The sequence below is a fragment of the Fistularia commersonii genome, chromosome 22, assembly GCF_037954325.1.
Source record: "Fistularia commersonii isolate RoL2024-O1a breed Wild chromosome 22, RoL_Fcom_v1.0, whole genome shotgun sequence".
Taxonomy (NCBI): Eukaryota; Metazoa; Chordata; class Actinopteri; order Syngnathiformes; family Fistulariidae; genus Fistularia; species Fistularia commersonii.
The window spans coordinates 6,835,644-6,859,334 of NC_141305.1; the positions used below are offsets into that span (position 1 = coordinate 6,835,644).

The window sequence follows — 23,691 nt, forward strand, 5'->3', positions numbered from 1 at the left end:
AAGGTTGATCTGCATGTCTGAATATTTAAACATCTCATATTTAACGTAATTCACTAAAGAGGTGGAGGGGAAAAAAACAACTTTTTTGTTGAGCGTAAGACAGTGAAGAGCCTTCTCTGAATTTCACTTTCAACCACTTTGTTTTGGTCTGCTACCTTTGAGCTGCGGACGGAAATACGTTGTCAGAAACCGAGACGGTGTGGTTTGTATGTGTGTGTATGTTGGGGGGGGGGATATGAGTTCCGAAAATCTGTATCCCGTCCACGTCATGGTGCAGGGAACCCTTGGGAAATATCACTATCGTGAATTGGAAGCTGCTTTTTCGACATACGTACAGTCGGAAATACAGGCAGGGAAAATTCCGCGTGGAATCTCCTCTGTCTCTCCATCTCGTTGTTATTGCCATTTTATGGAGAAATACAATGAGGTTATTCACAAGTCTCTTAAAGTACCCCAAAAAATCATCAAGTTAGGACTGGGAATGTTTGAATAAATAACCCCAATATGGCAAATAAGAAACAAATAATAATAAAAATAAGTGAATAATAATATTTAGAATATCATGCCTATGAGTCATCTGGAAACGTTTTGAAGAATGACCAGAACATAAGTATAAAATAATGATTTTGTTTATTTTGCTTAATGTAACATTTGGTGGGTGCGCCTTCCTGTATGCAGGATATTCTACCCCCCCCCCCCCCCCCCCCCCAGGCTCCATATCGCCGCAGGGGTCCAGGTATACAGACACTAAAAAAAAAAAAAAAAGTTTTTTTGTTTTCCCCTCCTGCCTCCCTGCAGCTCACCGTCTGAGCAACCATGTCAGCTGGGACTGATGCCAAAAACTTGTGAGAAATGGGATCAGGCGCTTTCTAAACCCCCCAACACACCCCGACTTCCTTCTTTCAAGTGTTTGAAATCAGAGCAACCGTCTGGAAACCACCAAGGCGCAGGTTCCAGTCAGTGCGGAGGTCAGTTGAGTAACTTGTGTGTTTCGCATCTGGTCGGAGATGAGACTTTTTACATTTACTTTTTCTTTTTTGTAAAACATCTGTTGGTCAACGGCCTCAGACTGTCGCAGTCGCAGTGAAACGTGCTGTTCACCTCCTGTGAGTTCAGAACCACCATGGAAACAATAAAAGTAAGCTCTACAACTTACGAGGCTATAATTTAAGTTGGTTTTTTTTTGCCGGGCGGCGTATAAGGAGCCAAGTACAAACCTTGATATTGAATTAGTGCTGCAGTGACAATCACAATCACACACATGCGCGCGCGCGCGCGCACGCACGCACGCACGCACACACGCACACACGCACACACACACACACACACACACACACACACACACACACACACAGTGATTCTGCAGTTCTTTCTTCTGGGTGATATGGCAAGAAATTAGTGTGGTTTTTTTCTGATTTTAGGGTGAAATATTCAAAGCGGAAGCACTCACTCTTTTGCCGAGCAATCTCAATTTCAGATCATTTCTGTCTCACCTTTTGATAATACCACCCTTCATCTTACTGATTCCAAAGAAAGCTTCTGCTTACTTTGAGACTTTTTTTTAATTTTTATAACTTATTGTTAATTATGGAGTAATTTCTTGCAAAGTTCTTCGATTATTGCATATTTATGTCTTGGAAAGCCCCTTCTTGTTCATTTCCGGATCGTTCATTGCTTTTGTCAAGTGGTCATTTTTTGCATATTTTCAGAATATCATCATTGTCATAATAGGGTAATCCCTCAATTTTATGCCATGTGTTGTTGATTTTCAAATAGATTTCAAACAAATACCTCTTGCTTTTTTATTTTTCAGGGAATTTCTTGATGATCATATGAACTTCTTGTTTTTTTTTTTGCAGGGTGTTGCTTTCGTCATTTTTGTCATTTGCTGATCACAGATCCACGTGAGATTACATTCCGACAGATCAAAACAGTAGATTAGCTGTTCACATAAGCAACCAACTGATTCATCATTCAAAACTCCTTGTTGGATTTGAGAATTGTCAAGACTCTGATGCCCAGATGAAGAAAGATGGTCACATTTATGATCTAAAATGATAAATCCTGAGTAAGGTAGCACAGGTAGCTCTGTCATGTCACGATGACTTGCTCCCACTGACTTCTACTCCTCAGATTTGATGCAAAACAGGGTTTAAAAACCTGCACCATCATGTGAGCTCTGCCTAACACTGCCAAGGGACGAGCACAGACAGGCTGGCTGCTCCACCTTTGTCAACACTGATCAGCTGCAGGACAGTTGAGGTGGCGAACCAACATACAAAAATAGAATGCAGAGAATGCAGGAAATGTTAAAACCGTTAAATCAGAGAACCGTGGTTAGAGATAAAACTGTCCGCGTTTCCTTCTGTGACATTAAAAACCACAACAACCGACCAGGCGTGACGTTGGAACCTTGTTTAGCCTCCCCTCATACTGTGATAACTAACCAGTACGGTCTAACTGTGTCGTCCCGACGTGGTTTGCGTGTGTATTTCCAAGTGATAGTACTCAAATACACACACACACACACACATTTGCATTATTTATAAAGATGGGAGATGAATAAAATTATGTGCAAGTCTCGTAGTGAGTAGCTGTACAGCAAAGTTAGCTAGTGGTCCGTTAGCTAGCGGCGACCAGCTGATCCCACTAGCGTCGCAGCATCTAACTGTCAAGCTAAATCGTGACGTTCATTAACTCCCCGGCCATTAGCAACTAAAAAAAACAATAGAGGCAGGCATTTGTGTTTTAAAACTCGTCCCCGTTGAGTGACGTTTACGTGGACATTAACGCAGACATGATACCGCCTGGCTTGAAGGTTGTTGTGAATACACATTCCCGTCTAGGCTAACTCGCCTGCTAGTCGGTAAGCTAGCTGACTAGCCGCTCCGGAGGACCGAGCGTTGCCTTTGAGCGTATCCGCCGTGTACTTACCAGCAAGCGGCGTTGACAGGAAAATACCTCGCTCGGTCCGTAAATGGCAAACTGGTACGCGTCACTCAAGTCGATGCGGGGCGCTCCGTGTACATCCATAAGTTACAAAACAACAATTTAATCCAAAAGTGCCCGCTGCTCCCTCTCCTTCCTCCTACCGGTAGCCATTTTTCCTCAACATCCAAATAGCACGTCCCGGCCAGGACCGAGCGGCGGGCAGCATCCTCCTCCGGCGGCCGCACGTCTGGGACAAGCCTGACCTCTGTCGGACAAATTGGAGAATGCACCTCCCTTCGGCTTGTTTGTAAACATTGGGAAGTCATGTAACCCTGCAACTTCATGTCAGGGATCCTCCTTGTTTTCCTGATGGAGGGATGGAGCAGAAACACCATATTTTTACACTGTATAAAATTGCATTTTATGATAATACATTGTTATTGTGCATTTGGTGCAAAGCTATTCTATCAAATCTCCGGTTCATGTATTCATTTGAAACACACATGGAAGTGGGGAGTAGCAAAGCAATCCCACTGTTCACATCATTTATAAACATATCTCTCAAACTGATACCACTGTTACTGTCATTCTTCTTCTTTTCCTGTCGGCTTCTCCCTTTCGGGGTCACCACAGCAAATCAACCTCCTCCACCTAACCCTACTCTTCGTATCCTCTACTCTCGCACCACATACTTTCATGGCCTCTGTTTCTACATCCATAAATATCCTCTATGGTCTTCCTATCGACTGCCTGGTTGGCAGTTTAAACCATAGCATTCTTCCGATATTTTCACGATCCCTCATTTGTACGTGACCAAAATACCTTTCTTTTCATTGTGGCTGATACACTTTATCGCATATCACCCCTGACACGTCTCTCCAGCCGTCCCAACCTGCTTGCACCTGTTTCTTCACCTCTTTTCCACACTCTCTGTTGCTCTGAAATGTTGACCCTTAGTATTTAAAACCCTCCAGCTTCTTTATCTCCACTGCCTGTAGTCCTATTCCTCCACCTATCCACATTTACCATCATCTATCAATTGCATGATAAGCATACACACAACCTATTTAAGTTGACATTTTTGTTTAAGCATAAATGTGGAGACAAAAATGAGTGACGGGCTATTCGTACATCAACACTGTTGTTATCGTGCATGCACTACTGAGCTATTTGAATAATGAACAGACGAATGCTTTGTTTTTTACATCTAGTCTGGTGCTGTGAGTGAAGTGGTGCCCAGCTTGACAGAGCTTGTGCATGTCGCTGTATGTGTGCATTGATGAATGAAAAATCATATCTTCTGCCTCCATTTCTCCATTTGCTATAATATATTGGATATACAATATACAATATATTGGACTGGATCGCGAAATTAGAATTTAATTCTATGGGGAAACACATTTCCACACTGCACATATGACAATAACCACTTTGAATATTGAATCTTGAATTTGACAGTACCTCTGCAGACCTCCTGACTTATGCAGTGAAAGAAAAAATAAAATACAAAATAAGATTAAAAGAAATTACCACATCAAAGGAGGTGAAATTTGTTCTTAAAGTCATTTTTTCTTTATTTTCTCTGAGCTGCTTGTGAACAATGGGTACTTACGTGAGTATAAACACCAGACCTTGCCGCTGAACATGAAGTGTGAATTTCATCAAAAAAGTAATGCTTTTGGAAATCATCAGTCCTCAGCTTGGATCCTGCTGTCTGGAAAAAGACAGAGCGTATGGCTGGCTTTTCAAGAAAAAAAAAAAGCTTATTTTATTAAAAGTATTCATGTGAGTTGTTAGAAGAAGTTAGTCAATGTTGAAGTTAAGCTAGGCTAAACTAAGATTAGATAAACTATGCTAAACTGAACTACAGCAAGAGAAAATAAGATAAGATTAGATTAGATTAGATAGATGTAAAAGTAAAGGTAGCACCATCAATTTCTGAAAATGAAATTTACAGTATCACAAGAACAAACCATACTATTACAAAAACAAAGTTTTAACCATTCAAATTCTGAAAATTGATAAAAGTCTAAATGTTACAGGATAAAGTACTTATATTTTAAGACCCTAGGATGTAATTTATGAGAACAAAGATGCATAACATAACGAGCACAAACTTCCCAATTCATGTAAAATTTGGGTGTAATATTTTGACAATAAAGTTAAAAATAAAGAGAAAAATGAACTGCCCCACAAGAAGACCCCCACGAGAAAGAAAAACATTGGATCCAATCTTCCCTTGGGGGACCTTGGCGGTTCGATCCTCCGCCGCGGAAGCTGGCTCTTGGGACGTGGAACGTCACCTCTGGCAGGGAAGGAACCCGAGCTGGTGTGTGAGGCTGAGAGATTCCGGCTAGATATAGTCGGACTTACCTCGAGGCACAGCCTCCCTGGTAAAGTCTATTCAGCGGTGCTGGTGAAGAGTGTTTGCTGGGTTGTTGAACTTCGGATCCAGCAGAAGCAGTGTGGCTTTCGTCCTGGTTGTGGAACAGTGGACCAGCTCTACCCTCAGCAGGCTCCTCAAGGAGGCATGGGAGTTTGCCCAACCAGTTTACATGTGTTTTGTGGATCTGGAATAAGCTTTCGGCCGTGTCCCGCGGGCAATCCTGTTGGGGATGCTCCGGGAGTATGGGGTACCAAACCCCGTTATACGGGCTGTTCAGTCCCTGTATGCTTGGTGTTGGTCTGCATTGCCAGTTGTAAGTCCATGGACTCCTTAGCACCTCCCAGAAGAGGTATTTTGGGCATTTCCACCTGGGAAGAGACTACAGGGAAGACTCAGGACACACTGGAGAGACTGTGTCTCCAGGCTGGACTGGAAACGCCTTGGGGTCGCCCCGGAGAAGCTGGACCATGTGGCTGGGGAGAGGGGGGTCTGGGCTTCACTGGCCTGGCTGTTGCCCCCGTGTCCTGACTCCGGATAAGGTGGGAAGATGGATGAACTGCCCCACAAATTCTATCAAAGGTCATTATCAGAGAGAAAACATGTATTTCCTTATGAGAATAAAGTACAAAAAACTGTAATATTCCATCTGAATATGAAATATTCAGATTTTTTCGGTTTACATGCATTTTCTGAGCCGCACGATGCGCCCCCTAGGCCACAAGGGAGCAGCAGTTCCGCCTCTGGCGGCACCTCAGCGGTTTGTGGAGGCCTTGATTTCACATCCGGCAAGACACCACAAACCACATGAAGGGGATCGAAAACGAAGACGTGACAAAGACGAAGATATTTCAGAGAGATATTTTAAAGGAACATACAAAATCGGTATTACCACTAAATCATCAGTTCATATAAAACTATTATAAACTATTATACAAATTTTATCAATAAAAAATAAACTTTAGGAGGACACTTTCCTGTGTTTGTCAGTGACTGTGAAGTTACAGATGAAGAAAAAACAAATACTATTTAATCACAAATATGATATCAAAATTAAGAAATTACGATATGATTATGAATGTATCAGGAAAAAAGATCAGAAACAGATATGCAAATACAATGGTAAAATACTTCTCACAATGGTAATTAAAAAATAAAAATCCCTGAAAGCCCCAGAGAAAAATGATCTATAATTCAATCATCACTAAGCATAGACTTTTTGTAGACTTATGAGTAGACTTTTAGTATAAAAATAGCGACAGTCAGAGATGTTGAATGGACAAATGCTATTTTTTCTCCTTCCAAATCCAAAAAGGTACAGGCTGTGGATGAAGCTACATGGACAATCTCAAACCCAGCCAGACCCATCGAAGATCCCCGGGCACCGCTTTTGTTTACTCCAAGGAAAATGATTACTTTCTTGACCGTAAAATAGCATGATTCTGTTGTTAGCAGGTGCTAGCTGCTTAGCCCAGACAACACTTTGGTTTGACACCTGATTACATTAGTAGCTGATGGTTGCAAGCTAGCCAGCTAAGCTAACATGGCAAAATTACTTCAAGATTTCTCAAGGGATTTCTGTGGCAGGCAGTGAGCTTGGGCAGCTTATCCGACTTTGGGGTCAGGGCTCAGTGAAGGGTTTGTTGTGGAAAAAAACATAAAAATAATGGTAAAATACGTGCATAAAAAAATCTGTAATTCACATTATCAAAAGCCAAACTTAAAAATGTAAAAACTTGGTAAGAGGAAGCCTGAAAATGATTCAAATGTATTGGCATCTGTTTGGCTCTGAGGCAGATGAGAGTTGATGGACTTTCTGCTGTTGCTTCATCGTGTGGATCAAATGAAAATCCTCCTTTGTGCTGACTGTCAGGGAGCTTTTCCAACATCGATTGTTTCGCCATCTATTTTTTTTTGTTTTATTCCCGTCTGTCTGTTGACGTTGTTGCTCATCAGACCTGAAAAGCAAGCTGGGATTTATAGCTTGTCAACGGTTTCGTTTTTCTCAAATAGGTGGTGACAGGCGTTTGGACCTGCAGGACAAGAACTGATGCAAAAAGGAAAGAATTATCATTACATATTACAAAATGTATCAAATTGTTCCTCCCGAACAAGCTCCAACACAACACCTGTCAGTCAAAAGTCGTGGAAAGTTTTTGAAGAAATGAAACCCCAGCTCATACACCTTGAAACATTGAAACAAATCAGACTGAAGCCATGCAAAAAGCACAGTAAATTATCTCAATTTTGACTGATTTTCTTAGATATTTCATTTAGTTATTAGAAATTGAAACACACCAACCAATTTTTGACTCCGAGGGGGGTCATCTGGGGCATTTTAGACCCCAAAGTAGGACAGATGGTTCAGCCCGGTTGGTTTCCCCCTCACCCGTCAGGTGTCACTGGGCTGCAACCCTGAGATAAAGCACTTACGGGAGCTCTGTTGCCCGAGGCCAACGGCAGGATGTGATGGGAAAGCTATTTCTGGGCTGGTTTAGCCAGATTGTTGGAGTGTTTCATCCTGCAGAACAAAAAGGCAGCTGACATTCATGGATATAGTGCAGAATCATCAGCATAGAAAATAAGTTTTCTGGGCTATCCTGAGCAGAGGATGACTTTGAATTGACAAATTAAGCTTTTATCTCCCATCCATTTTCCATGGATTCTTAAAGGAAAAGTTGTTGATGACCATCCTGATTCGGAAATGTGTTCAAATCGTGAAGCGAGGCGTCCTGTACACAGAAATGAACAACATTGTCTTGAAACTAGCAGAAAATGTGAAAAAAATTTCTGGCTGCAGTTTCAACTCAATGTTGACATAATCATGATGCCAAAAGGTTGCCATAGCCATTCATTCATTCATTATTCTATTTCTCCCAATGCTGGCCAGCTGGTCACTGCAGCCAATCACAGCTGACACGGAGGCAAGAGGCGGGGTCGAATCCGGACGGGTCACCTGTCAATCACATGGTCTCATACAGAGACATCCAACCATTCACCCTCACGGACAATTTACAGTCATGGTTGAACCTACTGGCTGTTTTTCGACCAGGAGATGGGGGCGTCTTGAAATCTTAAACCTTAAAAAAAAAAACTCACCCACTTACTGTAAATTGTAATGATTTATTTGTATATATGTTCATAACTGTGCAATATTTTTTCATACTCTTGTGCACTCCTTATTTTTCACTTGGTACTTCAGACCTTAAGACACGTTATAGTCCTCGCTTGTTACTTAAGACACTTTACAGTTTATTTGTATTTCTTATTCTCCCCCTTTAATTTTCTACTATTATTCATTATTGTTATGTTTTTCTTGTAACTCTGGCACAACAATTTCCTTTGGGATAAATAAAGTTTTTCTTACTCTCATTCTTATACAATGCCTATATTAAGAAAAAAATGTTTTCCTTTAAGTTACTACACATGCATAGATAGTGAAAAAAAATGTATATATAAAATAAATATTTATTAATATTTAAGCATATTAGAAAAGCCATATTACACATCAGCGGTCTTCCTTGGGTGCAAAACATCCAGCTGCATTCCAACTGGACTAGTTTATTGCTGCACGGCTAATATACATTGCCCGCATAATCTGCAAAAAAAAATACAACATGCGGTGTTCAAGTGAGCTTGCTATCTTCATACACAATCAATGTTTGCTGAAAAGTGAAGTATATATCAGATGTACTTTCCCTGAAATGTGGAGGGGATTTTTCAGCCCTATCTTGGCAAAACTGGCTCATGTTTGGGATCTTTGGGACAGGCCTTCAGTTTCATTGTTCTCAAATAGGTGGAGACAGGTGTTTGGAACTGCAGGACAAGAACTGATGCAAAAAAGCAAGAAATATCATTAAATATCACAAAGTGAATCAATTTGTTTCCTAGGGATTCCTCTTGTGCTCTGCAGGACTTTAAGAGTAGTGTCAAACATGGGGGTCTAGAAATAAAACAAAAAAGAAGTAAATTATTAGAAGTAATACATTTTGGTCATAATTTTAATCACTTTTTTTATAGACACTTAATCCCTTTTTTGTTTTAAAGGGTTGAGCAGATTCAAAATATTAATTGGTCACACGAAGCTCTCCTAAAAAAGCCCAACAATCGATGTGAAAAAGTCTGAAAATGAACAATACATCCAGCTGCATTCTCACCAGAATAGCTTATTGCTGCATGGCCAATGTACATTACCAGTATCATCTGCAAAAAAACAAAAACAAAAAAAACACAATCGGAGCGTTCAAGTGTGTTCACTAACTTCAAACATCATCAGTGTTTGCAGAGAAGTGATGTATATCTCAGTTATATGTTCCCTGAAATGTGGAGGGGTTTATCAGCCCCATCTTGACAGAACCGGCTCACGTTGGGAAACTTCAGGAAAGAGCTGCCCGCATTTGTTACACTCGATGCACTTCAACCGACACCACAATTTATAAAGATAATTTTGCAAAGAATGAAAAGAAGAGATAACCGCTGGAGAAGTTCAAAGAAAAAAAACAAAATGAATCACAAGCAAATGGCACTGTTACAAATACACTCACCGGACACTTTATTAGGTACACCATGCTAGTAACGGGTTGGACCCCCTTTTGCCTTCAGAACTGCCTCAATTCTTCGTGGCATAGATTCAACAAGGTGCTGGAAGCATTCCTCAGAGAGTTTGGTCCATATTGACATGATGGCATCACACAGTTGGCGCAGTTTGTCGGCTGTACATCCATGATGCGAATCTCCCGTTCCACCACATCCCAAAGATGCTCTATTGGATTGAGATCTGGTGACTGCGGAGGCCATTTGAGTCCAGTGAAGTCATTGTCATGTTCAAGAAACCAGTCTGAGATGATTCCAGCTTTATGACATGGCGCATTATCCTACTGAAAGTAGCCATCAGAAGTTGGGTACATTGTGGTCATAAAGGGATGGACATGGTCAGCAACAATACTCAGGTAGGCTGTGGCGTTGCAACGATGCTCAATTGGTACCAAGGGGCCCAAAGAGTGCCAAGAAAATACTCCCCACACCATTACACCACCACCACCAGCCTGAACCATTGATACAAGGCAGGATGGATCCATGCTTTCATGTTGTTGACGCCAAATTCTGACCCGACCATCCGAATGTCGCAGCAGAAATCGAGACTCATCAGACCAGGCGACATTTTTCCAAACCTCTATTGTCCAATTTCGATGAGCTTGTGCAAATTGTATCCTCAGTTTCTTGTTCTTAGCTGAAAGGAGTGGCACCCAGCGTGGTCTTCTGCTGCTGTAGCCCATCTGCCTCAAAGTTGGACGTACTGTGCGTTCAGAGATGCTCTTCTGCCTACCTTGGTTGTAACGGGTGGTTATTTGAGTCACTGTTGCCTTTCTATCAGCTCGAACCAGTCTGGCCATTCTCCTCTGACCTCTGGCATCAACAAGGCATTTCCGCCCACAGAACTGCCGCTCACTGGATATTTTTTCTTTTTTGGACCATTCTCTGTAAACCCTAGAGATAGTTGTGCGTGAAAATCCCAGTAGATCAGCAGTTTCTGAAATACTCAGACCAGCCCTTCTGGCACCAACAACCATGCCACGTTCAAAGTCACTCAAATCACCTTTCTTCCCCATACTGATGCTCGGTTTGAACTGCAGGAGATTGTCTTGACCATGTCTACATGCCTAAATGCACTGAATTGCCGCCATGTGATTGGCTGATTGGAAATTAAGTGTTAACGAGCAGTTGGACAAGTGTACCTAATAAAGTGTCCGGTGAGTGTATATGTGCCATTCAGATGAATAGATAGGCTACGCTAGGCTACGCTAGGATCTAATACAATAGGAAAGGATGTCATAGCTTGGCTAGACCAGGCTTGGATAGTCTGAGCTAAGATTGAACATGATAGGATGGGATATGTTAGGATAGGCAAATAGACTATGGTAACATGGCATAGATTCAAGATTCGAGAGATTCAAAGCGTTTATTGTCACATGTACAGCGTAGAAATGAGTTTCCCCGTAAGAAAGGCTAAGAGAAGCTAGGCCAGGCTTGGATATGTCTGGATTGGATTGCATTAGATATGATGGGATTGGATAGGAAAGTGCAGGATAAGACTAGGATGGACTAGGCTTAGCTAGGAATTGTTGTTGGTTTTGGGCCTTTAATTCATAAACAAAAGATGACAATGAACCAACGTCACAGTGATTCTTTCAAAATAAGAGTTCTTAATTTGACAAGAGTACATCCACAGACAGTTATAATAATAATAATAATCTGTCCTCTGAGAGGATTTCGGTTCTGTCTTTTTGGACTCATCAACCGCCGTTGAAGAAATTAATGCTGACAGAGGCATGCTAACAGTTACCACTGGCCAACATTCATTTTGCTAAGCTAATATGCAGAGGCAGATTTCTAGCCCAAGAAATGCGGTCTGCTTTTTTTTTAAGTTTGTATAAATGGAACTTCAGGACATGCAACTTCATGCAATTGAATAGGATTACTAGCGAAGTGGTCATTTTTACCTATTTAGGCTGCAATAAATGTTTATTATTACTTCATTTGGTGCGTATTAAAGGATAAGTGTTATAGATATTTAGACATGATATCAGTAGCAGATTCATGCCAGCTTTCATCAGATAATTTGAGCTAAATGAAGAGAAAAAATGCCTCGGGGAGGAAGTGTAGACAGATAAATGGGGACATATGTTACGGGAAGATGAAGCGAGGGGGCGGACAGAAATGAGATGGTGGGATTTGTCCGGGCACGTGCACTTGGCCTGCCAACATCCACCTTTCCCGCCAATGACAGCGTGGCGCAGTTTCGATTTCTTCGCTCACCTGCATAAAAACAGGCACCTGCGGTGTCGGCTCCTCATCGCAGCATCAGCCTCCGAGGACACGAGCTCACAACCCCTGGAAAGGAAACATGGCCTCTCCTCTCGCAACCCTCCTCCTGCTGTGCGTCGTCTGCGTCGGGTTCGGCTCAGGTAACAAGACATCGAGATTTTTATTTTGATTCATATTACTGCAGGGGAAACAGTACCATCTTGGTTAGAAGAAGGCTATTAAACACCTGTAGCTGGATGCAGAATATCCAGGGCAGACATTTCTTGCTTTTAAATTTTAGTGTTTGCGAAGATTTTTTTTTTTTGTTTTGTTTTTAAAAATTCCATCATTCTCCAACAGCTCAGTTTGTGATGGACTGCTGCCTGGACACCACCGACAAACCCTTACCCTTCCAGGTGGTCAAGAGCTATGTCAGCCAGGAACCTGCGAAGGGCTGCAAGATCGCCGCCACTGTGTGAGTTTGCATGCTGTCCACATATAGACCGACAAAATAAGAGCCTGTAATTCAATTATTTCGATGCAGACGTTTTTTTTTTATTTTATTTTGCGAATATTTATACATGTTTTTTTTTTGTTTTTTTTAATTCCCGGTGTACCTGTTGCATTTTACTGTTTTGGGTGTGATAAAAAAATAAAGGGAAAATATTTTCTTTTTTAATCCAATTTATAATCTGCCGTTTAATCTCACCCCGTTTTTTATATCGTTCTTCTCCCCAGGATCATCACGAGGGCGGGTCTGAAGCTTTGTGCCCCCCACCGGTCCCAGAGCGCCTGGGTCAACCGGCTCATCCAAATTCTGGAGAAAAGAAATCCAAACAAGAGCCACTGAGGTAGATAAAATGAAAAATTCACTTACATTATTGATTGATTAATTCTACATTTAAGGGATTCCTTTTTTTCCCCCAGAAAAAAGTGGAGGACCATCCAGCAGCCAAAAACAGGATTTAAGCTGTTGTAGCGTTTAAGTAATCATCATTGATGAATAGAAAATGTAATTAACCAATCATTCAATTATGCCTCATAATTATTCTAAATTTGACTAGTTTATAGATGTAGATGTTAATATCAAATGTGTAATAAAATGCAGGAAAATGTAAATGAAAACCAAAAAAAAAGGGCAATATTTTGGAAGTGTATTGATGAATCAGTTTAAGAATCACCAATAATCATCCCCAAAAAATAAAATTAAAAAGATGTTTTAGCAATTACATATTTGATCTATTGATAAAGTGATATGAAAATCATTGTGGTCAATCTATCTCTTTAAATAAAATAACATTAAACTAACAATGTTGAACCATTCAGAATAAAAAGGAGAAATATTTCACTACATTTTGAGAATTTATTGGAAATTATTAGTATTATTAATAAATAATATTGATTTTTTTTATATTAAATAAACAAATTTAGTCTCAAATTTCACACAATCACAGTTCACCCTCTGTCTTCATTGTTGTGCTGCTGCAGCTGGTAAATCGAGGGTAAACAATAGCTGAAGTAACGATTAATAAATATTTCCGTGCGATGGCCTCTGAGTCTCTTGCACTATAAAGATTCATGAATTTTATGTCCGATGCTGAAGATCAGAACAAAACAAATAAAAAAGTCTTAATCTTTGTCAGATGAGAATATCTCAGTACTCAGATGTACAGTTTTTTGTTTATGTTCTAATCGATGGTGATTTTTTTGTGTGCCTTTTTTTTACACTTTCAGTTACCATCTCGTTGCAAAAGTCAAAATCAGATTTGCCTGCTCTTGCACAAAAGCAAGAATTTGTCTTTTTTTCAATTTTTTTTATTTTTTATAAAATCCCGATTCTTAAGGTGCTAAAGTCTAGTAAAGTGTCTATGATGAAATTGTGCCAGAGTGTTGAGTGAAGCTAAGAATAGGTGCTGTTTTATTAATTTGTGTTTGCATGTATTATTGTCATGAATGTTGATTTTGCTCACCGATCAATATTTCAATAAAATCAATAAATTGAGTCTCTTTTTGAAAGTGTGTTTTATTTTAGCAAAAAAATGTGATTAAGCCTTTTGCGACCCCCGGCTCCTCATATGAGGACATGACATTTTGGGGCTTGGGAAAATGGAAACCGTCTACTGAACGGTGGCGACACGAAGACACGACGCAGCTAATTCTTCTATTTCAACCACTAGAGGTAGCTGACAGTCAACTTAACCCGTTGCCATGGGTACCGAAGAGAAGTTGAGGCTGGCAGTACCCACAAGACATCGTAGGATGATTAAAAGCTCTTCATGATAATCATTTGTGATAAAGAAAATGGCGGAGTTTTCAAGAAATTAACCTGAAACCTTAAAAAAAAACCATCTAGTTTGGCCCTTAAATGTGAGAAAAACAAAGCAAAACAACATAAAAAAAACACTTGAATCGAATCATAGCTTGATATTAAAAAGAATCTTGAATTGAACAGCAAAAATGAGGTGCAACTCCTCTAGTAAAATATCAAAATATGTTAGGAGAATAAGAATAAGAATAAGAATAAGAATAAGAATAAGAATAAGAATAAGAATAAGAATAAGAATAAGAATAAGAATAAGAATAAGAATAAGAACAACTTTATTTGTCCCAAAGGAAATTGTTGTGCCAGAGTTTCAAGTAAAACATAACAATAATAAATAAAAGTAGGAAATTGTATAAACAGTAAAAAAAAAAAAAAAAAGGAGGGGGAATAAGAAATACAAATAAAACTATAAAGTGTCAAAGTCAAGGCTATAAAGTGTTTTAAAGTGTTATAACAGCCTTGTAGGGAAATTGAAAGTGTAGTTCGGCCTGGGCTCCTCTGTGCACGGGTGAGGCAGGGTTTAACCTGTCAATCACAGGACCACGTAAACAAGTCGTCTCCAAACTACGGCCCGGGGGCCGGATACGGCCCGCCGCCACATTTTGCTCGGCCCCTGAACAATACCAGAGATGCATTATGATTTTTTTTTTCATTCTGGCCACGTAATTGTTACTTGTACATGCATAGAACGTAACATTCTATTCCACCCTTCTGCCTTATCTGAAACCCCTCCCTCAAAAAAAAAAAAAATCCTGGACACACCCCTGTCAAATAACACGGAATAAAGGTGAAAAGATTAGGTAAGAGAAAAATATATTCAGAATGCAATATATTTAACTTGGTAGGTGTTGGTATCTGGTCGCTTTCTGGTTTTCACAGTGAATTTGATATGAGAGAGCTGCAAACAATTGAGTCTACAAGAAAGTTAATGTTCCTTGGTCTTTTTATCTGAAAAACTTGAAAAGGGTTAAATAGTCTTATTTCATTAATAATGTTATTATTTATTTTCTGATTTTTTTTTTCCTGTCAAGATCCCAGAAAGGGTCAATTTTTGGTTATGTGTGGCTTTCTGGAAAACAATAAATGTTTACGTTTAGACACTCCTGCGATCATCACACTTTTATTTCACAAACTGGCCCGGCCCTCCGCCAGAGAAGGGAAAAGTTATTTGGCCCTCGGAAGAAAAAGTTTGGGGACCCCTGACCTAAAGAGACATCGGACCATTCTGTCGGACCACGACAGCATGGGGAACGTAGGGAAAACCCATTTGTCCTCCTTCAGTAAACGCCAACATCATTGCATAACCTTACTACGAATGTTATTAATAGGAAATAAACAGGAAGTCACAAACTTCATCATCTGGATTGGATGTGAAGGGGTTTATGGGAATAGTATCACCCTGTCATCGTGGGGGAATCCTGGAACAGGATGTGCCTGTTGACCCCGGCGGGTCAGTTCTCCCCCCCCCCTTCCCCAGGGGTCAAAGGTGAGGACGCTCACAGCAACTTGGCGAGGAAACCTCGATGAATCAGTGATATCGTAAGATCGGACTTTCGGACACTTTAGGTGATTTTGGAGGAGTGAACAAAGGCCTTTCATGGTATGCTCCAGATTTTATTCTTAAAAGTATCGTTTATTTTTACAACTGTCACTTTTATTGTTTTTATTTTTATTGTTTCTTTTAAACTTTTATTTTGTGTATATGTAAGTACCCTTGAGTATTGAGTAATAAAATGTATAATAATAATATTATAATTTTTTATTATTATTATTACTAGTAGTAGTAGTAGTACCAGTATTATTATTGTTATTATTATTAGTATTAGTATTAGTATTATTATCATTTACTATCTAAACAGCTGCAAACAAGCTAGCATGACAAGTCTAAGCTCCTGGTAGTTTCGTTTTCTTGTGTATTTATTAATTTTTTGATTTAGAAATGTTAAAAAAAACTAAACAAAAAAACTCAAAGGTGTTCAGGAAAGTTGCGGTCGACATCGACAAGAGTGTTTACACGCCGGCATCAGTCAAAGGAAAGTTACTTGAGCTTTAAAAAATAAAGAGCTGTTGCGACATCTTCAGAGTGTTTCGTTTTTTTTATTTCACGTCTTTTATCGCCTCCGGGATGTGAGATAAGCCCATTGTCAACCCGCAAACCACAAGGTGGAGCGGGACTTTCCAAGCAGACACCCTTTGCACCCGCTGATGAAAGACTTTAGCTCCAATTCCACCGGCAAGTTTTACTGCTTTAAGTTTTGATTTGATTCAGTGACACACACACACACACACACACACTTCAACCTGGAGGGGTCACTTGTCAATCAAAGGTCCAGCTGTCAATCAAAAGGTCTCTTATAGAGAAATGTAGGGAAAACCCAAACAGGAGAACATGGAGAGAACCTGGAATCTATATTTATTTCTTTTTAAAGCAGGGGTAGGCAATTATTTTGGCTGGTGAGACACATTTCTTATTTAGTTTTTATGCGCGGGCCAACTAGGTATCATGTAAATTGAACAAAATGAAAATTGCTATTTAAATATTTACATTTTTTGGCATTTTATTTCAACTTTAAAATCATTAATGATCATATGACTGTATTGACATTATTTTGTATGTACAGGTCTGTCTCAGAAAATTAGAATATTGTGATATAATTAGTTCTTTATCATCTGCAATGCAATTAAAAAAACAGAAATTATTTTTTCATGATATTGTTATATTTTGAGATTTTTGAGTTTTCTTAAGATGTAAGCCATAAATCAGAAATATTAAAATAATAAAAGGCTTGCAATATTTCATTTGATTTGTAATGAATCTAGAATGTATGACATTATTGTTTTTGTATTTGCATTACAGAAGATAAAGAACTTTATCACAATATTCTAATTTTCTGAGACAGTCCTGTAATCATCCATACAAAATTAAACATAAAGGGAAAATGTAAGAAGTTTCTAAATTCAATATTGATTGAAAATACTTATTAAAATATTCAAAGAAAATAAATTGGCGGGCTGGATAAAAAAGCAAAACGGGCCGGATGTGGCCCAGAGTCTGTAAAATGCCCAGGTGTGGTAGTTGGTTATTTTTAATTTTTTAATCAGAGAACGGGTAACAAAACATCTGCTCCTAGACTTTAAAATATCATTTGCATTTGCTGATTTTTTTTGCTGCAACCCGTCAGCAAAAATGCACTAGGAGATGGCGTTGTGTTCAGGACATCAGCTGCTGTTTATAAAAAAATAAATAAATAAATAAAAATCAGGATTCAAATTTTTTCACAGATGTCGACTTATTTACCGAAGTCTAAACATTTTGGTGCTGAGATGCGAGTTGAGTCAAATTTTTGTAAACGTTGCCACTTGATGTTGAGTTTAAGATGGATGGAGGAGGTTGGGGTAATGCAGGGAAATGGAAAAAAGACGTCGAAATTTGGAGGAAGGTCAAAGTCCGCCAAGCTGTTCTGGGAAAGGGGGGTCAGAGGTTGATAAGGACAAACAAACAAACAGTGAGAGAAGTGACTTCCAAGTGAAAGTAAAAGTGGCTCCAGGGTATTTATGCTCTGAGGCGCCGCTGCCCGACAATGTGAGGACGTCCACCAGGAGAAGAGAAGGTGTTTCTTGAAACCAAAACCTAAAAAATAAAAATAAAACATGTCTGCCGTCAAAGTCTTCCTCTGCATCGTCTTCATCGCCTGCGGCTTCACAGGTGAGGTTACGTTTACATTTTTTTTTTTTTAATGTTTTGGTCAAATGAGAGGTTGTTTACTATGGGATGTGGTTGTCAGGCACGACGGTCGGCATCAGGCCTCAGCTTCCACCGTGGACCGCTGTCTCCTAGAGAAATCTGCTTTTTTTTTCATCAATTGACTGCCGTTTGCAAAATTCACAAGTTTGAAAAAAAAAAAAAAAAAAATCAATAGGAAAAAAAAAAACAGGAAAATCAGGAGTGAAATATCCAAAAATGTGAAAAATTGTTAAAATTCCGTAACCAGATTGAGGAAAATTTTCAGATTATTCAGATTTTTTTTTTTCCTCACAAATGGCTACAGATTTTCTTTTACAAGTCACAAAGTGAACACTTTTGAAAATCAGTAGAAAATCCTGTGTTGGAATTGAGCGAGAAGCGACGCCCTGCTGGCCCGGAGCAGTATGAACCTGCGCCAACCTGAGTTTTGGAGCCAGATCCTCTGGAGTCTGAGAGGAAACTCAAACACCTGGTTATCAGAGGCTCGAACTGCTGATTCACATGTGTGGTTAGGTGTGTTTGAGACTGGGTGGGTCTGTTGGTTTGTGTCCTAGATCCATTTCTGACTTGGAATTGAGCCTAACAATGCACTACATAAAAAAAACAAAACAAAACAAAAAAAAAAACATATATGTATATTTATTTATATTAAATTGTATTGATAAAATGTAATTGTTATATCTATGTTATATTTTATTTATAATTGTAAGTAGAATTCTCCCCTGGGACTAATAAAGTTATTTTTTAAAGATTCTGATTCTGAAATAAAATAAAATAGTAAATACAAAATATATAAAATAATAAAAGCTGATATATTTTTGTAAAATTATATTTATATGATATTATATTATATTTTTAAAATATAATTGTTATATTTTATAATTATGACTACAAATATTTCCCCTTGGGGACCAATCAAGTTTTTTTTAAAGATTCTAATTCTGAAATAAAATAAAATAAAATATATTAAACATGATCAAGATCATTTTTTTAAAGAATGCTGCATATTATAGTAATAATAATTATTGTACGACTATTACTGCTAGTACTTCTACTTAAACCAATGTTAATTCATTTCATCAAACAGTTCCTGGAACTGTGGTCTCATACTTGAAAATCAATTTAAAATTAATATTCAATTTTAAACCAATATTAAATAAATATTGACCATTTTCCAATTATTTCAAAGAAAAAAAATGGAAAAATACCTGTTGGTGCTTTAGGAAAAGGAGGAAATGTCAACAGAGATTTTGTATCATTTTTTTGCCAGATGAATTTCAAGCCTCCTGATAGTCATAGTTTGTCTTTGCCATTTTGGAAAAGACTACAAAAACACTTTTTGGCTCCTTCAGGGCCGCCGTAGAGGGAAACAATGGCCTCCTCTCCATATTTAATTGACAGTGACAGCTTCTCCCTTCAGGTTTGTGTGAGTACAAACTTTTCAGTGGTGATGATTTTAACGCCGTCCTGTGCTTTTTCCATGTCCTGCCCCCTCCCTCAGGGTCCCGGGCGCAGCACGGGCGGCCAATGGACTGCTGCCTGGAGGTCAAAGACAAGGAGATGCCGAAAGCCCTGGTGGCAAACTATCACAAGCAGGTGGCGGGGAAGAGTTGCAAGATCGAGGCCGTCGTGTAAGTGAAGCGAGGAAGGGGGAGGGTCAGGTCAGGTGACTCCGTCCCCAGATGTGATTTCTGACATCCATTTAAAATCCATCCTTATTTCAAAAAAAAAAAAAAAAAAAAAAATGAAACCTGGAAATGGGTTGTCATGGCAACACCCAACGACCTCTACAATCCCTTTTTCGTTCGCAGCCTGGTGACCCGACGTGGGCAGTCGTTCTGCATGCCTCCCGACCAGCAGTGGGTCCTGGACACGATGAAGCACGTGGATCGCCTGCATAAAAAATGCAAGAGTAAAAAGTATAAGGTGTGTCCAGTGCTAACTTAGCTTAGCTTAGCTTAGCAGTGCCGTCGTGTCACAGTTTAGAGGTAAAATAAGTAAACAAATCATGTTTTTACTAATCAGTGCAAACAAATAAACCCGGAGAGTTGATGAAGAGAAGTAAATCTCCACAAACAACAGTAAGAGGCTGGCGGTCACATGATCGCCAGCAGGGAGCCGATTGGACGAGAGAGACAAAGAGCAGAGCAGAGAAAAGAAAGACAGGAAGTCAAGCACACAAAGAGTAAAACGTCAAAGTAAAACAGGAAGAACAGGTGCACTTCGAAATAAAGCAGCTCATGAGCAACACCGTTTCAAAAAGTAAAAGAAGAAAAAGATGAAAAAAGAACGAGCTGATGTAAAAAGTCTAACTGCAATCTCAGGTCCGGAAGGTCTTACCCGGAGTCGGACGGATATCGCCGAATTGAACGACCAAACTCATTTTTTGTTTCCATCAACTTTCACAGGGCCGGAGCTGCTTCGGCGTGAAGCCCTGAGCAGCAGGGAGCCTCCCGGCGGAGAACCGAGCGATCAGGAGAAATCCTCCATATTTTATTTGTTTTCCTGTGAATCACACATGCTTTCAAATGACAACTTGAATATTCTGTTTTGTAAAACCAAACCTACCAAAATTTGACTTTCCAGATTAGCCGTTTTTCCACAATAGCACATTGTTTTTTGTTTTTCAAATCATCTTGCATCTTCTCTTTAGAGAAAAACAACCAGGCACGCTTTCATTCTCACATTATATGGACATACAACCATTCACTCTGAATTTATCCGTCATATATTAAATAGTCACTCACTCACTCATTCACGCTTCGTAACTCAATTTGCTCATATATCAAATTAAATGTCCATATTGAAATGATCTGAACTGCTTTATATCCATTCTACATCCTCGTTTTTGTGACGTCTTTTATACCAGAAAAATGTACTTTATAAATAACAAATAATGTCTGAAAAATAAAAAGAGATAATAAAAGAGACTGTACAGAAATAAGTTGATTTTTGCCTTGGAGATCAGACGAAGATGCCGTCAGTGGCGGAGGAGGTTGGGGGGAATTTTTCATTCAACTTAACTTACTTGCTACACGCTATGCCAAGCTTTATCGCTAAACTTAACTTTGCAACATAGCAAGTGCAGCTCCTCTTTTTAAAACGATCAAACCGTCTTCGACTGTCTTTGAATGACTCTTCCGATGCTTCGTCCGTCGACATTCCAAAATCGCACCAAAATCCCCGTAAATGTATCGTTCCTTCTCACAGACGATGCTATTGCTCCTGGTATTTCACCATCACCGACTTCTCCATCAACAACACGTCGCTCATGGCTACATGTCCGACTTTTTTTAAACGTCTCTTCACAGACAGCGTCGGGCATGTCGGCGTCACATTGGACTCAAAATCCAACCGGCTTTTCCCGCAGTTTGAAAGCCGCTCGTCAGCTTCTTCCTAACCACAGCAAACGGGCCTCGAGGCTTTTAAAAGCTACATCGCTTTTGTCATGATTCGGTTGAGCGCTTCACTTCACAACAACAAGGCAACACTCCACAGTGCACGTTCCCGGCAGTCTGCGAACGCGCCGGCGACCCCGGGAGCCGCGGTGCATCGTGCCAGTCTGTCCCCTGGGTAGGAAAACCTAAATTCACTCAAAAGCCGAACTAGTCCAAAGCAGATGAACAAACAGCGGCTTTACATGACCTTTTCTGCCCTCTTCTTTGAAGCTAACACTGTCCCCATGGTAACCACAGCCCTCCTAACTCAGATTTTGGGTCGAATCACAAAGCAAAACAAAAATAAAACACTTAACGACTGCTTGTATCTCAGAAACATTTTAAATTGGGACGCACAGAAGTCAGGGTTCAGCTCAATGTTCCCTCTAAGCTGCGCAACCGCGCAATTGCGCACTGCTAAGATAACCGATCCAGCGCAGTTGAGCGCACTGCTAGTGAATTAAATATATATCATTTTTTTCTGTATCATTTTGCTGCATAACCTCTGTGAGTGAAAGGTGTCCAGCCAATCATACGATATGATGCAATTATACTGCACAGCCAATCACTGCATTGACGGTATCCTGCCCATACACGCTAAATAACAATAATAACAGTGTGGGGAGTTAAGTGATGCTAATGCTAGCATGCTAACAGCGTGCACTCAGGGAAGTTGCCTGTATGCACAGACATATGAAATATTAGAGGGAACATCAGTTCGACTGTACAGCTATTCACTCCGATTCACATGTTATTTGCAGTCTGCAATAAACCTACCGCATGTTTCGAGACTCCTTCCATAAAAGGCTTGTCGGAATTCAACCGGTGGCCTCAGAGGCAGAGGCGCTGCACAAAACCGGGAAAACCACTTGGGTTAAAAAAAAAAAAAAGAAATCAATACTCAAAGTAGACAGGCAGCAACACATACACTTACAAAGTCACAATAAAGGTACAGAGAGCTCAGCAGCCGCCACGCATCCCATAAAAAACACGTAATAATCCGATAAATGGATCACAATCGTAATCATAAAACACTTCCTGTGAATCATAGCGTGAGCCTCGAGGCCTTTTAAAGGACTTTAGGTGCCGGGGTTGTCTGCGGTTTATTCCAGGCAAAGGGAGCGGCCAATGGAAACTGCTTTTGTCCCAGTTGACTTCCGACCGTTGGGACGGAGAATAAGATCCTGGGAATAAAAAGTCCCGAGGCGCCTTTCGCTGATGATAAACGAGAGGGGAGGTGGACTGAGAATATTTTAGCGGACGCGTCGACAAAGACGGGCATCCGACGCGGCACACATCGGCCCCTTTGTCACTCGAGGAACTTCAAACCTTTTCCTGAGAAATAAAATATTTTTGAAAGTTGTTAGCTTGTTGCTAGCTAAGCTAATTAGCAGGCGTCAAGTTTCCAAGTAGTGACGTGAATTGATGGTATTTTTTCATCTCAACTAAAGGGATTTTTAAGAACCCGGACCAGAAATCAGCAGATGAACCTCTTATTTATTACATTTGTTTAATCATTATTACTACTATTATCAATTATTTTTGCAGTTATAATATCTGCGTCTGTGTATTATATGTTGTTATTATTAAAGGTGCAGATGCTTTAGTGGAGCTTCACAACGTGAAAAAAAAACAATTAGAGGTTTAACAAACTATATCTATTAGGTTGAGATATATTTAAAGATTAATTTTTCTTTATTTCATTGAAGTCTGCGGATAAAGGAGAGCCCCGTGCTGCGTTCTGTGTCAATCTGAGGAACATGGAAATCCTGCTGCTCTGTAAAAATAAGGATTCTTGAATGCAATCTGGATGGAGCCGGCAGAACATTCCTGAAATTAAAATAAAATCAACCAGGTGGACAAAGAAGGTCCTGGAGTGGCAGGCTCTAATACCCCCTAAAACATCATAAGTCCTTATTTTTTCACATTTATTTCATTTCATTGATTTAATCCCTCTTGGTATAATATTATAAAAAAACCTTGAGAAATAATTTATCTCAATCTGGATATCCGGATTCCTCAACATGCTGCGGCCGGTGATGAAGAAGTCCGCCGTCACTTCAGGACG

General features: G+C 39.7%; 3 protein-coding genes across 4 annotated transcripts in view; 2 read left to right on the forward strand and 1 right to left on the reverse strand.

Annotated features, from left to right (window-relative positions):
• The window catches only part of wdfy3 (WD repeat and FYVE domain containing 3), a 98,661-nt gene extending 95,541 nt beyond the window's left edge, over window positions 1-3,120 (reverse strand). For both annotated transcript variants that reach the window (XM_086169171.1, XM_086169172.1), the window contains exon 1: window positions 2,935-3,120. The gene's annotated coding sequence lies outside the window, so the exon portion shown is untranslated. The remainder of the gene's footprint in view (window positions 1-2,934) is intronic.
• Window positions 3,121-12,181: 9,061 nt separating this feature from the next.
• LOC147221545 (C-C motif chemokine 21-like) lies at window positions 12,182-12,969 on the forward strand. Its single transcript, XM_086169933.1, has 3 exons — window positions 12,182-12,279; window positions 12,479-12,593; window positions 12,857-12,969. Exons 1-3 carry the CDS (start codon window positions 12,219-12,221, stop codon window positions 12,966-12,968), a joined length of 288 nt encoding a protein of 95 aa, XP_086026059.1. The 5' UTR covers window positions 12,182-12,218; the 3' UTR covers window position 12,969.
• A 4,913-nt stretch (window positions 12,970-17,882) lies between these two features.
• On the forward strand, window positions 17,883-21,097 carry LOC147221546 (C-C motif chemokine 19-like). Its single transcript, XM_086169932.1, has 4 exons — window positions 17,883-18,147; window positions 19,688-19,817; window positions 19,998-20,112; window positions 20,595-21,097. The coding sequence occupies exons 1-4, from the start codon at window positions 18,093-18,095 to the stop codon at window positions 20,622-20,624; spliced, it is 330 nt and encodes a 109-aa protein (XP_086026058.1). The 5' UTR covers window positions 17,883-18,092; the 3' UTR covers window positions 20,625-21,097.
• Window positions 21,098-23,691: the final 2,594 nt, after the last annotated feature.